Source organism: Erythrolamprus reginae, chromosome 2 (genome assembly GCF_031021105.1).
Source record: "Erythrolamprus reginae isolate rEryReg1 chromosome 2, rEryReg1.hap1, whole genome shotgun sequence".
NCBI classification, from domain to species: Eukaryota; Metazoa; Chordata; class Lepidosauria; order Squamata; family Dipsadidae; genus Erythrolamprus; species Erythrolamprus reginae.
Genome location: NC_091951.1, coordinates 122,495,782 through 122,511,521, shown reverse-complemented (window position 1 = coordinate 122,511,521; position 15,740 = coordinate 122,495,782). Strand labels below are relative to the sequence as shown.

Genomic DNA, 15,740 nt, shown 5'->3' with positions numbered 1-15,740 from the left:
TTTTAAAAATACTTTCCTGCAAGAAAAAAAGAATTCTGAATAAATTGTGACTCAATGATAGACAAAATAGCATGATTCTAAAATCAACACAAGGTTGCTGCAAGTTTTTTCTTGGAAGAAAAACTTACTGAAGTTACAGTAACGGTCCACTGCTGATTAATTAAAAGAATTCAGGTTCTGCTTTCTGGGTTCATTGAAAGTGCAGTGTCAGTGCATTTTCAGAAAAATGTAGTGAGGGGGAAACTATCCTTAATTTCTTGTAAGGAAAATTATTTAAATACATTACCAAGAAACACAGTTACAGCACATTCTCTGCTATTTTGTTCTGCATTCTTTATACAACTGATCCTAAAATATTATTACTTTTCACTGCTGTCCTTCATGGCTTAAGTCAAAATTCTTTTAAAAATTTAAAAAATTAACCAGGGTTAGCCATATTCAGATGACACTCTCTTCTGTTTCCACAGCATGTTTCACCACTTATAGGACGTTTTGTTCCTTTTGCTGCTGTAGCTGCTGCTAACTGTATTAATATTCCATTAATGAGGCAAAGGTAAGATAAATCGTAGCATGTGACCTTCAGGACTTCTTGCCCACAGTTACCATAACTGCCTGGGTTCTCCAATATAAACACACACACTAAACATGCATTTCATATGAAATATCTCATTTTTAAGTTAAACGAAAAAGAATTTTTAAAATGTTTGCTTCTATCTACTGCTTAGTTTCACTTCCTGAGGGAGTTACATTAACTCTCCACACAGATGTTTGTTGTTGTTTTTTTCAAACTTTGGAAGTCAAGATGGTCTTCCGAAACATTCTTGCCATTTGGATCTACCAGCAGCCATCAATCCAGGAATGTGCCTGTTTTCAAGGAATTGCTGCATGTGAGAAGTTGTGAATTACCAAAGCAACTTCACATAAAACAGAAAACAATAAGGGTAGAACATAATAGTTAAAGGATACTCATGACTCATGTCACTTTGCAAGGCATTAAAAAGCTGGGAGGGGATTTTTCATCTAGACCAGGAGTAGGCAAACATGGTTCTCCTATGACATGTGGACTTCAACTCCCAGAATTCCTGAGCTAACCTGATTGGCTCAGGAATTCTTGGAGTTGAAGTCCACAGGTCAGAGAAGCACCAAATTTGCAGACCCCTGATCTAGACTGGGCTCCTGATAGTTTGGGTAAACACTGTGTGTGTGCGTGTGTGTCTCTATGTGTGTGTGTATATATTTGTTCCCGACTGTTATTTTATTCTAATTCTATTGGTTTTAATTGCAAATGCTTTTATTGTTATTGCTCTTTAATTGTTAACTATGCAATGTCATGTATGGCTGAACGTATTAATTAGCTGTTAGTTATGCTAGCTGTTAGCTGCTTTTGAAATTTCAAAAAGGGATTTTCAATTTATCAAATCTGTCTTATTGACTACAGGTAGTCCTCATCTTGTGACCACAATTGAGCCCAAAATTTCTGTTACTAAGCGAGAAAGTTGTTAAGTGAGTTTTGACCTTTCATGCCACAGTGAATTACTGCAGTTGTTAAGTTAGTAACACAGTTGTTATGTGAATCTGGTACCCTTGTTGACTTTGCTTGTCGGAAGTTCTCAAAAGATTATTCCACAACCCTGGGGCACTTCAACCCTCATAAATATAAGTCAGTTGCCAAGTGCTTGAATTTTGATCACGTGACCATGGGAATGCTGCAACAGTCATGTGAAAAACAATAAGTCACTTTTTTCAGGACCATAATAACCTCCAACAGTCACTAAATGAAGTGTTGTAAGTCAAGGACTACCTGCATGTCTAAAATCTATCTGTGCGATATCACGATGCACAAAGAAAAGAGGGTGGACTTGTATCATGATGGTGTGATGCCAATTTAGTCATTTAGTCAATGGGATTCCTATGGGTCCTATTAAACATCACACAATACATGGAAGGATCACAAAAAGTTCAGAGGTGATGATTTGAACTTTGAAAGAACATTGATGTCAGCATTTGGAGTCCTTTAAGAATAAAACAATGACCTTCTCAGTTCTTCTTTTTTTTCTTTTTCTTTCTTTAAAAACCCAACAGGGAACTAAAGTATGGTATTCCCATTGCAGACGAAAATGGGAACCGACTGGGTGAATCATCCAAAGCTGCTCAACAGGCCATTGTGCAAGTTGTGATTTCACGGATCCTCATGGCTGCTCCAGGAATGGGTGTGTCCCAACTTCCATTAACTTTAATGCTGACATTCTTCTAACAATTCTTAAAACTTAGAACTACTTCTGATACTGTTGTGCTTCGCTAAGAAAGTAATTGATAGCTCGATAGCAGTCACTCTAGCTCCTTTACCAGCACCAATTACTTTAAAGCTGTAGAGAGCTCTTGTAACATTGTGTTCATGTGGATGAGCCCATCTGCAGACCCTCAGATCAAATCACCATAAAAAATGTACCACCCACAGATAAGGCAACTCTCAAAAATTTTGTTTTTTTCATGTATTTTAAAGAACTTTATTTTCACACGCTTTACCAACAAATGGAATTTTCAAGACTAGATTCCACTTTAAATATTGACAACTAGATTATATTTGAGTGGGTTAGTTTTCATGGAATTTTGGTCTAGATTTTACCCAAAGTATGTATGAGTAATTTTAAAAAGTATTGTCATGCATAGTTGCAGATGAGCCAAACCCAGTTTTGGGTGTATTTTGAAGTCTTCTTAACATATCTGCAAGTATATATTTATTTTCAAAAACATATTTTTCTCTCTATATGAGAGTTATTTATTTAAATGATTGGTACAAGCATCCATCTTATGCAGCAAAAACCTGGATAATAAAGAATAATAAAACTTAAAAGACATTTTAAAAAAACCATAAGAAACATAAAGCCAACAATAAAAAAACTTACGAATGGTCCAAATGCAACCCATCCCTAGACATCCAGAAAAACTTTGGAACTCAATTTTTTATATTTGTTTAGCCCAAATCAATCAAATTCAGGATGAAGTTATGTTCATTGAAAGATATAGACCATCATCTACCATGCTAGACTAATTAAGAATGGTAGAGAGGGGCGGCATATAAATCTAATAAATTATTATCTAATATCTAATTATTATCTAAAAAAAAATATCTAATAATTTATTATTTATTATGTATAATTATAATTTATTATGTATGGCACCCTTCCCTATCATTCTTAATTAGTCTAGCATGGTAGATGATGGTTATTATTATTATTATTATTATTATTATTATTATTATTATTATTATTATTATTATTCAACTATCCAGTATAGAACTAAGAAGAATGAGTGCCCCAAAGTCATCTAGATAACATCCATGCATAAAGGAAGACTAGGTTTTCTCACTCTAAGTCCTGTAGTTGTAACTGTACTTGTGTTCCCAAATTCCCAAATATTACACACACACACACACATACAGACGGAGAGGAAGAGGGGGAGAGAGAGAGGGAGAAGGAGTAAATTCTGTTAGTAAATTCTAGGATAATATTTCTTATACTATTAGAAGTTGCTCTAAGGATTTTGCTAAGGGTTCTATTGTATTCATCCGTCAAAATGTTTTTATTCCTAAAGCAGCATATGGTATAGCATGAAATTTTTAAGCACATTTTTGTTCACTGTCTTTTAGCCATTCCCCCGTTCATAATGAATACTTTGGAAAAGAAGGCATTTTTAAAGGTAAGCCAATGTTCCCAAAGAGATTTCTTTCCTGATCCATTTTATTTTATTACATTTAAAAAATGTATACGGTTGCCCAACTTATATAACTCTGAGTGGTTCACAGTCAGTAACTATAAAATAAACATAAAACAGTAAATGATAGTGTTTGAAATATTACAAAATAGCCTCTCAGAAATATATGCTGCAGTAAAATCTATAATTATTCCCTATAATTTTTTTAGGGAACATCTTGTTCATGAACACATTCAGAAAAAAAAAATTAACACTTTAATTATTCCAGTCTTTAATTATTTGAGTCTTCGGAGAAGGGCAGCATACAAATAAATAAATAAATACATACATACATACATACATACATACATACATACATACATACATACATACATACATACATAAAGTAAATTAGGTCTAGTCCAATCTTTTAAAGAGCAGTAATAATATTGTATTTATTTTTATTGGGTAGAAGCTAAAGTACAGGAGCTTTCCTCCCCAAATGTGTCTTTCAAGTATTTTCTAAAGCTCATAAACATAAAATAACTGCTAAGTGAAAATTTAACTAAGATTAGATTGAGATGTCATCTGCTATGAAATAGCTTAATTGAGAGAAAAACTGAACTTTCTTCAGAACAGCAGAAACTTCTTTGGGGGATGTAGTTGAGAGGGGAAAATTGCCTAAATTTCTAGACATCTAGTTGCGTGAAAGAGACCTGAAATTGCCTCTTCAGTTTAGTCCTTTTTTTATTCTAAACAGGAATAAGATACTTACATATTTGAGGTTAAACAATGGGATTTCATGTGTTTAATATAATCTTGTAGATTAGGAACGGCAAGCTGATTGCAACCTCTTAAGAATTTTGTTCAAGGTCTCATTCCTTTCAATTCAATAATTAAAAACCAGTGTCTACTGACCAATTTGTAGTAATAGTTATTCTTAACCTGATTCCACATTAATTAATGTTTAATTCCCAAACATTATTATATAGGACTCTTACAATAATTATGTAAGATGCTGATGACTAATAGCTGCAAAAGACCTTCAAGGCTAGTAATAAAAATCAAGGAACACTCTGAAAAAAATGGGAAGTATATAAAGATGTATAAAAGAAGACCAAACTAATGACAACAGGTACAATAACTACCCATAGAATTAACAAGAGTCATATCAAAGTGATAAATAGCTTCTTCCTTTTAGAATCAACCATTGATAACAGTAGACCTCAACACATAATCATAGTTGGAACCAGAATTTCAATCATAACTTGAGACACCCACACGAGTGAATCCAATTTTATGATTGTTTTAGGATAATGAGTCGAATAATTATAATTATGAATCCATTCTTGGGGGGGGGGTTGCAAGAAACCATTACAGAACACCAGAAATTGCCCAAAAAGCATTACAAAACACAGTCACATGACCAGGGAACCCTATAACCAGTTATAAATGTGTTGCCAAGTGCCTGAAATTCAGTCTTGTGACTATTGGAGAGATAGCATGGCGTTTTACAATGGCTAGAAGTGCATTACGTGCCATAAAGCACCCTTTACAAATTTCATAACTTCCAAGGGTCATTAAATGACAAGCTGAAGTCGAGGACTACCCATAATATAGGAACAAATAATAAATATTCTGCAGATTAACACTTGGAACAGCAACCAGTGAAAGGCCTTAGAAAATATATTTAGATGCCATGATACTGTTTGTTTATATCTACAAAGATCAGAATCATGGAATGTTGCATTCCATGTGACACTCAATGGAACTGAAAGTTAGAAGAGTATTGATGTTTTTGAACTTTGGTGTTGGAGAAGATTCCTGAGAATACTATGGGTAGCCAAGAAAACAAACAAATGGATGATAAATCAACCCTTTTCAGTCACATAAAAGATCAGATTCAACTTTGGGCACATTAATTTAAGTCCTAAGTTTCAGGAGAAGATGAATGTAGATTTACTATTTTAAAAGTATTCATAAGGATTATAAGGAAATGTTTTAAAGATTAAATTGTTTTAAAATTTATCAAAAGCAGCCGTAAAATATGAGCTTATTTATTATTGTCAGTAATTACTGACAATAAGTACAAGAATACAGCATAGTTCCCTCTAAGCTGAGCAGTGAGCAATCGCTCACTTAAAAATCATCATCAACTCAGAGTTTTCCAAACCTGCCCAGAAGCCGAGAGGGAAAGAGTGAGAGGGAAGGAGAGAGAGAGGAAGAGAGAGAAACAGATAGAAAAAAGAGAGGAAGGAAAAGAGAAAGAAAAAGAATGGGAGTAAGGAAGAGAGAAAGAAAATCAAAATCTAGTTTGAAACTAGCTCAACTATTTAAGTGGCATTTTGATATTGATAGAGTTGCCCTATTATGAGCTCACTGTTATAGACACACAGTACAGTATTTTGTTTTGAAATTCTCTGAGGCAAAACAGGGTGGGTTTTTTGTTTGTTTGTTTGTTTGTTTATTATTTCTGTGCCGCCCAGTCCCGAAGGGACTGCCGCTCAGACACTATACTTTTACACCCACCCACCCAAAAAATTAGAGGGAACACTGGAATACAGTAATTCATTTCAATGGTAATGCTAAATACCTGAAGTACCTGAAATACCTGAAGTATTTCTACCTTCAGAAGAGCTGCCAAATATTTCCTCTTACTTCCAGGTTCACAATGTCCATAATTGTTTGCATTTCTAGTTATTAGAAGACAGCACAAATGTGTGCTGTAAGAAATCATAAAAAGAGGATATTGCCATGTCCAACTAAGACTTCATTGCTTATTGTGGAATTTAATTAGGCATTCTAATTTAGCAGCTTTTACATCTGAATGAACCCCATTAGTGACTGTTCCATGTCTTTTGACACACTCTTTATGATTTCCTGGTTCTCCTTCCTTGTCTATTCTCTGCTTCATTGACTGTAAGTTCAGGTGAATCATTAGTCTTCAGTTAGTTAATCATAACACTTGATATTGATCAGTTCTAAATCCATTGAGCAACAGATTGCCCTTTTTTAACAAGCTGCTTGGGCAAGCTCATTATTTGCATCTACTAATAACAAACCAGTTCATTAAAGCATTATAGCCTTCATTTAATACTGCCCCATTACCTAATTATTAACCCCTGAAAAATAGTTCATCTTTTGAAAAAAAAGACATGGATAATGTATAAATTATGACCAAGGAAATAACATCTTTCCTCTTGTGACTTGGAGAACTCCAGCAATTCTTCGTGCACTTCTTTGTTTCATCATTGTGAACCTCACTGAGTATAAACTTGCTAAAGCTTCCCAAATATAAATGTCAGCAAATGATAGATGGATCACCTAATATAAGGGATAGACAATACCATACTGTTGTTATTTAGATCAGAAACAATTTTTAAAGTGGCCTGAATAGTTTAATTAAAGGAAAATTTAATCTTAGAAGTTACGGAGATTCTCAGTCATCCAGATCCTGGTTGTCCCAAAGGTGCTTTTTTACCCCTATTTTTCTAATAGGCAACTGGACTTTCTGATTTTTCTTCGAAGATGTTTCGCTTCTCATCCATGAAGCTTCTTCAGCTCAGAGCTTGTAAATGTCTTGTAAATATAAATACAAACAATTTCTTTCTTGCTATTTATCCCAACAATGAAATCATCATTCCAGAGCAGTAGAGTGAAGAAAAGGTGCAGGTGTAGTTATTTGAATTTTTTTTTCATTTAGAGACTGCTTCAGTTCACAACAGAGTTGTTGGTCCAATTGGAGCTGTTAAATGAAAAATACCTGTGCTTTTTATACCTATAAAAATGATGACAGCGCTTTTTTTTTAAATTTTATTTAAAATACAATAGGCATGTTGAATTCAGAAGCATCTAGGAGGCTACTGTTGCAACATCTACAGTGTTGTATTGAATGTAATAAAATATTGCAAGATTCAATATATTTTGCCTTCATTCATCATAATAATAAGCCTTCATTCTTCCTATATTTTTTGTACCATTCAAAGTTTTGTATCCAATAACTCTGTACATAAATTGAGAATGAACCTACCTTTTTGCTTCTTCTCTTTTTAACACAGAGGTTCCCATGGATGAGTGCCCCCATTCAAGTAGGGTTAGTGGGTTTCTGGTAAGTAAAAAAAAAACCTGTTCGAATTTCTCATACTGATGTTCACTTTTGTTTCATTTGTGCAGATTAACATTTACTTTCTTACATTAAGGAAGAGTTTAAGGAAAAGCATATCAAGCAAATAGGAAAACGGTTTATTAAATCAGCTACTGAGAGCAAGACCAAAACCATGAAGGGAACTTAAATGTATGTTTGACTTCATCTGGGCTGAAGATATTTGAAAAGCAGAAAAAAACAGCACATAACAGTGTCCACAGCAAGGGGTCAATATCTGCAACATAGGCAGTGCAACACCAGAGTCCAAAGCCTGCCCTTTTGCACATGTGTTGAGGCCCCAAAATGCAAAAAGGGAGGTAGCCATGACATCCTTCAACTTATGGTCAGAAACGTAGATGCCATAAAAAATAACTTTCACCTTATGTCCTGTGTTATCTAAATAACTGGTCATTATGTAAAAAATATGGCATACCTGTATCAAAAAAGTCATGGGAGCACAAAGTGGAAAAAGTTACTGAAAATGAGAGGTTGAAGACCTTGTGGGACTTTCGAATACAGACAGATCATCATTTGGAACACAACACTCCAGTTATTTGTTCATATTGCTGTGCCAGGAGATGCCAGAGTCGAAGAAGAAAAAATTGGAAAAATTATGAAATATTACGATGTGGTCATTGAAACTACATGGCTATGGATGAACATTGTCATCGAGGCACTTAGTACCATGTCCAAGAATTTCACGAAACACATCAAGAAAGTGCAGCTTCCTGCAATAACACCAGCAGAACTGCAAAGAACTGCACTACTCGGAACATTATATATTTAAAGAAGATATTTGGTTGGTACTTAGGATGCTGGCAGCAGCCCACATCAACCATTAGCACCAGTCAGTGGTATTTGTGACAGTTTTTTAAATGTTCAGTTAACTGAGTTTCATGTTAATGAAAGGAGGAGGAGGAGGAGGAGGAGGAGGAGGAGAAGAAGAAGAAGAAGAAGAAGAAGAAGAAGAAGAAGAAGAAGAAGAAGAAGAAGAAGAAGAAGAAGAAGAAGAAGATAATCCTGCTTAATTTTGGCCAATGTTTTCTATGTTATGTAGGGTTTCATAAATATATATTTGAGTATTCTATTTAGATATGTTGATCTTTAAGGTACCTTCCAATTCCAAATTTAAGGTTCTTTACTGTGGTCTCATGTTTTTCACATACATGGGCTGAACACCTTTGCTGTTTGAATCTTAAGAGAATATCAGCACATGGCTTCTTCTGAATCATTTCGGCATCTGATTGACCGCTGATAGGGAATCCCTGCAGTTTGTGGAGTTCTCAATGCTTTCTGAGTTTTCTTGTTTGCTTGTAGACAAGTCATATCTTTTACCCAGCCACATCATCATCCCTGTGGTTTGTTTATAAATGCCACAATGCTAACACATCTGTTCTAAGAGTTTGTTTCATAGACTCATTTCTTTTCTCTATTTGCTTTAGTTTTACTTAAATTCACTTACTTAACATTTACAGTCTAGTGATTAAGACACAGGTTAGAAAGCAGGAGAGTGTGTTTTAGTGCCTGCCTTAGCCATGAAAGCCAGCTGGGTGACCTTGGGTCAGTCATTCTTTCTCAGACTCACCCCACAGGGTGGTGGTTGTGGAGAAACTAGGAAGAGAAAAAATGTGTTGGATATATTTGCCACCTTGTGTTTTTTTAAAAAAATAATGCAAGATACAAATAAATCAATACCTTCTGCCTCAGTCATATAATATTGGGCTATAAGTACCTATGTCCAGGTGTACTAGACAGATAGAACATGGTTTGCTAAGCAATAGCTAAGCATAATCATAGAAACATAGAAGACTGATGGCAGAAAAAGACCTCATGGTCCATCTAGTCTGCCCTTATACTATTTCCTGTATTTTATCTTAGGATGGATATATGTTTATCCCAGGCATGTTTAAATTCAGTTACTGTGGATTTACCAACCACGTCTGCTGGAAGTTTGTTCCAAGGATCTACTACTCTTTCAGTAAAATAATATTTTCTCACGTTGCTTTTGATCTTTCCCCCAACTAACTTCAGATTGTGTCCCCTTGTTCTTGTGTTCACTTTCCTATTAAAAACACTTCCCTCCTGAACCTTATTTAACCCTTTAACATATTGAAATGTTTCGATCATGTCCCCCCTTTTCCTTCTGTCCTCCAGACTATACAGATTGAGTTCATTAAGTCTTTCCTGATGAACTCATGTAGCTGATTTAATAAGTAAAGGCATGCTAACCCAATTTATTCTTCACCATCAAACTTGACTAAGTTCCATTGATTTATTGGTGGAAGCCAATTTGTTAAGAATGGATTATTTGGTAGCTCAACTTACTATCTCATGGATGTTGTGTAGCAACTGTTTGCTACAGTTCACAAGAAGTATCCATATCAACCCTATTTTGTGTTCTTATCATACCCATCTCTGGTCTCTGACAATCATCCTTTCAGATGGACTCTGTTGGTTCCTGGACAGAAAGCATTGTCTTTACACAATGTAGCCATGGATGTCCAATGGTTTCAATTATTACCATCCTATCATTCCAAAACAATGAGGGGTGTGATTTGCTTATATTGCCTGACAAGACTGGTAATACCACTGCTGCCCCTGCCTCTACTTTATAGTGGGTAATTTTACACATCTGTTTTTCATTGGGCCATCCTTTTTAGCGATCATCAAACTTTGTTCTGAAACAGCTGAGCAAATGTACCCTTTTCAGATCCACAGCCATGCTAACAATTTAGGAATACAGTATTCTTCTCCTGTTGATGGTGAGACTGTGGCATTTCAAATTCCCCAGCCAGAATTACGCTATTTCCCCCCTCCCACTTTTGGGGAAAGATCAACATTATTGATCTTCCATCTTCAGAGGAATTCAACCTTTGGAAAAACATTTTTTTCTTTGATCGCTTTATGAAAGCAGACTTTCCTCCAGGTAATGTTACCTATTAACCCTCGTGTGTGAATAGCAAGGAGCTCAGGAAGAATTTCACACAATCTGACCTGGCATCCTACTTGGTGCCATCTCTCTACAGCTTCAGGAAAGGTGCTTGTCCCCCTTCACAATCCATGCTGTAAGAATATTGCACTGGCAAATAAATAACCCATGTATGTGAATATAAAGATGGGAATGAACTGCTATAGTTAAGTTATCAGTTCCTATGACATTGGAATTGATATTTGGGTGCTAATGTGACAAACTGTTATTCTGAGAATCCAAAGTTGATTCCACTTAAAATTATCCAAACTTTGACTACATTAAAAAATATATTAACTTTTGTCTTTTCCAGCTTGGTGTTCGCAACACCTCTGTGCTGTGCATTATTTCCACAGAAAAGGTACAGTTACTTCTTTACTACTTTTCTACAGTGAGAGATATTATGCCATGCAGACTATGAAAATGAGAAAACCGATTTATTGCTTTCCAAAAACCTCTCAATTCATTCAACAGTCACGTTCCTCACCTCTGTGGAATACAAGTACTCTTAATTCCCCATATCCTGACCAAATTCAGACCATAGAGGGATGTTTTTCAATCCTAAGTACACGTTTTCCCATTCCTCCTCTTTCTATCATAACTTTATAATAAACCTTTGTTTGTTTTCCATTTTGTAACTCTAGTAGCAAATCTGTCTTTTGCTCTGGTCTTCATATCTTCCTCCATTTTTCTGGGCATGACAAAAGAGACATAAGAAATGTAAGGAAAACCCTAAGAGTAAGGTTTACTCTACCCATAGTTTTTCCAGAGGTTATTTTCAGATCCTGATTTTATATATCATACGTCATAAACTATACCTTAATTTTAGCTAGGAAGATCAGCAATATAGAGACTTCTGGTGGAAGAGAATATTTGGAGTTCAGGATTGAATTTGGGGGTCCTTGGTACTCTGGACTTGGATGTTTCATTACCCAATAAATAACATCATCAGTACTAGAATGGAATGAGGTTTGCACAGCTCTTATTCATTCATTAATTCATCTTCTTCATTCATTCATTCATTCATTCATTCATTCATTCATTCTTCTTTCTTAACTGCCCACCTCCTTAGAAGAAAGGCTCTCAGTAGTGTGTAATATCATCAGTAATATGAAGCATTAAAATCAGAATAATTTAGAAAAACATTTTTAAAATTATAAAAATTACATTTTAAAAATTTCAGAATGTTAAAGTTTCAGAAAGTTCAAAATGCAATGGCTCACATAGTTTTGCACAAGCCTAAATTGCATATCTTTTGTGGGAGCTGCATTGGTTGCCGATTTGCTTCCAGGTGCAGTCAAGGTGCTGGTGTATCACCTTTAAACGTTACATGGCTTGTGGGGCTGGGTTAATTGAAGGACTGCCTCTCCCCAGTTGCATCTACCTTGCACAGCATGGAAGTAGATATGGTGGGACCTTTTTGCTGGTGGAATATCAACACTCCAGAGATATAATGGCTCCCGCACCTTTTCTAGAAGCTCCTAAAGACATAGTTCTGTCAGCAAGCCTGAGGGCCCCAGACTGCTATGGGACTGATAAAAGTGGCAAGTCTGATTGTAATGGTTGCTCATTGTGGGAGTTTGTCAAGGATGTTTAATGTTGTAAATCTAAGTTGGGCAGCTATATACATGTGTTGAAAAAATAAATATACAGTGTTCATACATTATGACATCCTAGATTCTTTGGGGAAAAAATCCCTGTATGAAGAACCTGAAGGCCAACAATAGCTAGAGAACTTGCAGCTGTGATTTCACATTGTTGCATATATAATAGTAATAGTACACTATGGTGGTTAGCTGAGTAGTTTTTGTTATTTAAATGTTGCAGGTTTTTTCCCACCAGTAGATGGTGCTGTGACACTGAGTGCCATAGTTCCGTCAACTGTACTGATAGAAAACATGCTGCAATTTTTCTTTTCTTTTGAAACAGAATATGTCATAACACAACAAACTAGAACTGGCAGTAGGGCTAAGGAAATAAAATGGAAAAAATAGAATTAAAAAATCTAGAAAAGGAGGATGAATTGGGGATAAAGTATAGATAGCATTCTGACATAAAAGGCTTGGGAAGAGTCAGATGCAGAGAAAAAAAATGGAAAAAAAGCACATTAAAAAGAAAAGCGCATCAGAGAATTATGAAAAAAAATGACTGTAAAAAATGGAAAATGCAGGTAATGGAGAAAAACCATGGCAAAATCCCTTCCAGGAGAAATAGCATCAAGGATAGATAAGAGTGCCAGCAGCAGAGAGAGAGGAAGAATAATGAAAGGTTAGATCGGTTTGAGGAGGAAAGACAGCGGAGACATTTTCAGCAAGAAAGAAAATTGTTGAAAGCCTCAGCAGGAGGGAGGGCAGGAGAAAGAATTAGGAGGAAGGAATTAGGGTGGGAATTGGAGGAGCACAAGCTGTTCATAATGGCAAAGCAGGAGATAAAAATTGGTGTCACCAGCTGCAGCCGATTTTTCTGCCTGACTGCATGCAATCTGGAGGCCACCCTTTCTGCACTTGGAGGCGCTCCTTCCATAAATAAAAGCCATTCTCCACTGTGCTGCTTTTGTGTCCCATGCTTCTGGGATGTCCCTTTGTTTATACCAAAATGGAGATTCACAGGAAAATCCCTTTTTCCATTCCTTTACTTTTTCAGCTATCAGGAAGCAAGCTTCTCCTCACCCACTCCAAATTCTGTATGTTTTCACAACCTTGAGAGAGGAATTGGAGGTTGTGAGAAAAATCAACTTGGTCAAATACCAAACCAGAAAAACCTCCTTAAGATTGACTCTGTTCAACCTCAGAACAGAAATATCTCCCATGTCAGTTCTAATAAATTTTACTTGTAGAAGGAGAGGCAAATATCTAAGAATACATTTTAAAGGCTTGGCATGTACATGATCTGCTAGCTCAGCTTTCACATACAAGGGAAATCATAATGGTTTGTCCTGTCTGATACATTAAGATGCCATATCATATAAAATTATATGAAGATAACTTAACAAAATAGCACATGAAATATCTTTTCTGTAATTCATGCTGATAATATTGAAGAGGAGCTGTTTGGAAAACAAGTAACTACTAAGCCATATTTTAAAGGAAGATATTTCCTGGGGTATATGATATACAGTAAACAAACGGATTAAAACTTCTTGATCATGGATAATTTATTAATATGTCTTTATTATTTTTTCTTCCTAGTTCCATGTCAGTAACACGTCTGGAGCCAGAATTACAAGCTAAGATCAAAGAAATGAGTCCTGAATTGGATCGGGTATATTTTAACAAAGGATTATGATTTATAGAATAGGGTGATTTGTCCTTCAATTATAGCTAGATGAACATTTTAATTGAGTCTACTTTGCTGAAACAATGCAGTCCTGAGACATTCTTTGAATTTTTGTGTAATTTTGAACACTGAGATTATTTAAGTATCATAAGGAAATTTTCATAATTATGGTTGAAAATTCTGACAATTGTCCAATTCAGCTGCAAATATTCAAAATGGTTTACATTAAGGATTACTAATCAGTCAAAATTTTAATTCCCTTGGAAAGTGTAACAACTTCAAGGAAATCAGACAGTGTTATATTAAAGTTACGACCTACCTTATTCCTCCCACCCACCCTACTAAAAGTAAATAACAAATTCATTTCCACTATTATATTTGTAAATACAATTCAGATGACAATTATCTATCAGATTACTTCCTCAGAATCCCAAAGAGTTACAGGTACTTTGTGTACTTTCCCCTTGATATATGGATCTTAGATTTTCTTATTCCACTTATCTAATGTTTGAAGTAATTATGATAGGGAAAGATTTTGGTGCTGCAGAAATTTGAAGCCATTGCTTATTTATTATTTGACTCCTATACTTCTAACTTTAAAAAAAACTCGATGAAATTGGACAAACTTTGCTCAGATAAAATTCTATTTAGAATTATTTATTTATTAGATTTGTATAAAAATCTAATAAATAAACATTAAAAAACCTCTATGAAATTGGACAAACTTTGCTCAGATAAAATTCTATTTAGAATGTCCTCGGTTTACTAAAATAAGGGATTCCCAAACTTTCTTTGTTCACAGCATCCTTAGTGTCTCAGTACTTTTTGTCACAGTGCTTCTAGTAGTTTCCAAATCATGTACAGGTAGTCCTCAAATTATAACCATTCATTAGGGACTGCTCGAAGTTATAATCATGCTGGGGGGGGAAAGGCACATGACTGTTTTTCACACTTCTGATGTGATTTTGTCACATGATCAAAATCCGGACATTTTGTAACTGCTTCCTATTTATGGGTGCAGCATCCCAGGGTCACAGGTTAACTTCTTGCAACCTTGTGACAAGCAAAGTCAATGTGGAAGCCAGATTCACTTAACAACCATGTTGTTAACTTAACAACAATAGTGATTTGCCTAACTGTGGCAAGGCAGGTTGTAAAATGGGGGTAAAGCTCCTTTAACAATTGTCTTACTTAGCAATGGACATTTTGGGCTCAATTGTGATCATAAGTTGAGGACTCCTTTTAAAGGTACCTCTGGACTTACAACCATTCATTTAATGACTAGAGTTGCAACAGCATCGGGGGGAAAAGGGGACTTGTGCTGTTCATACTTACGGCCATTGCAGCATTGTCCAGGGTCACATGATCAAAATTCAGACGCTTGGCAATGGATTCATATCTATGATGGTTCATGTGTCCCATGGTCACGTGATCCCCTTTTGTGACCTTCTGACCAACAAAATCAATGGGGAAGCCAGATTCATTCAACCTCCATGTTACACATTTAATGACCACAGTGATTCACTTAACAAAAAGTCTCTACTCACAGTCGCTCATGCCCTTATCACCTCGAGATTCGACTACTGCAATGATCTCTACATGGGACTACCTTTGAAGAGTGTTTGGAAATTGCAAATCGTCCAAAATGCAGCCGTGTGA

The 15,740-nt window shown here is 35.5% G+C and overlaps 1 protein-coding gene across 1 annotated transcript in view; it reads left to right on the top strand.

Moving 5' to 3' along the window:
* Window positions 1-14,175, top strand: part of SFXN1 (sideroflexin 1) — a 28,246-nt gene extending 14,071 nt beyond the window's left edge. Inside the window, exons 6-11 of the mRNA XM_070739393.1 lie at window positions 468-553; window positions 2,083-2,210; window positions 3,650-3,699; window positions 7,752-7,801; window positions 11,119-11,166; window positions 13,994-14,175. Of these exons, the coding sequence (XP_070595494.1) occupies window positions 468-553; window positions 2,083-2,210; window positions 3,650-3,699; window positions 7,752-7,801; window positions 11,119-11,166; window positions 13,994-14,090 (459 nt within the window). The 3' untranslated portion in view covers window positions 14,091-14,175. The remainder of the gene's footprint in view (window positions 1-467; window positions 554-2,082; window positions 2,211-3,649; window positions 3,700-7,751; window positions 7,802-11,118; window positions 11,167-13,993) is intronic.
* Window positions 14,176-15,740: the final 1,565 nt, after the last annotated feature.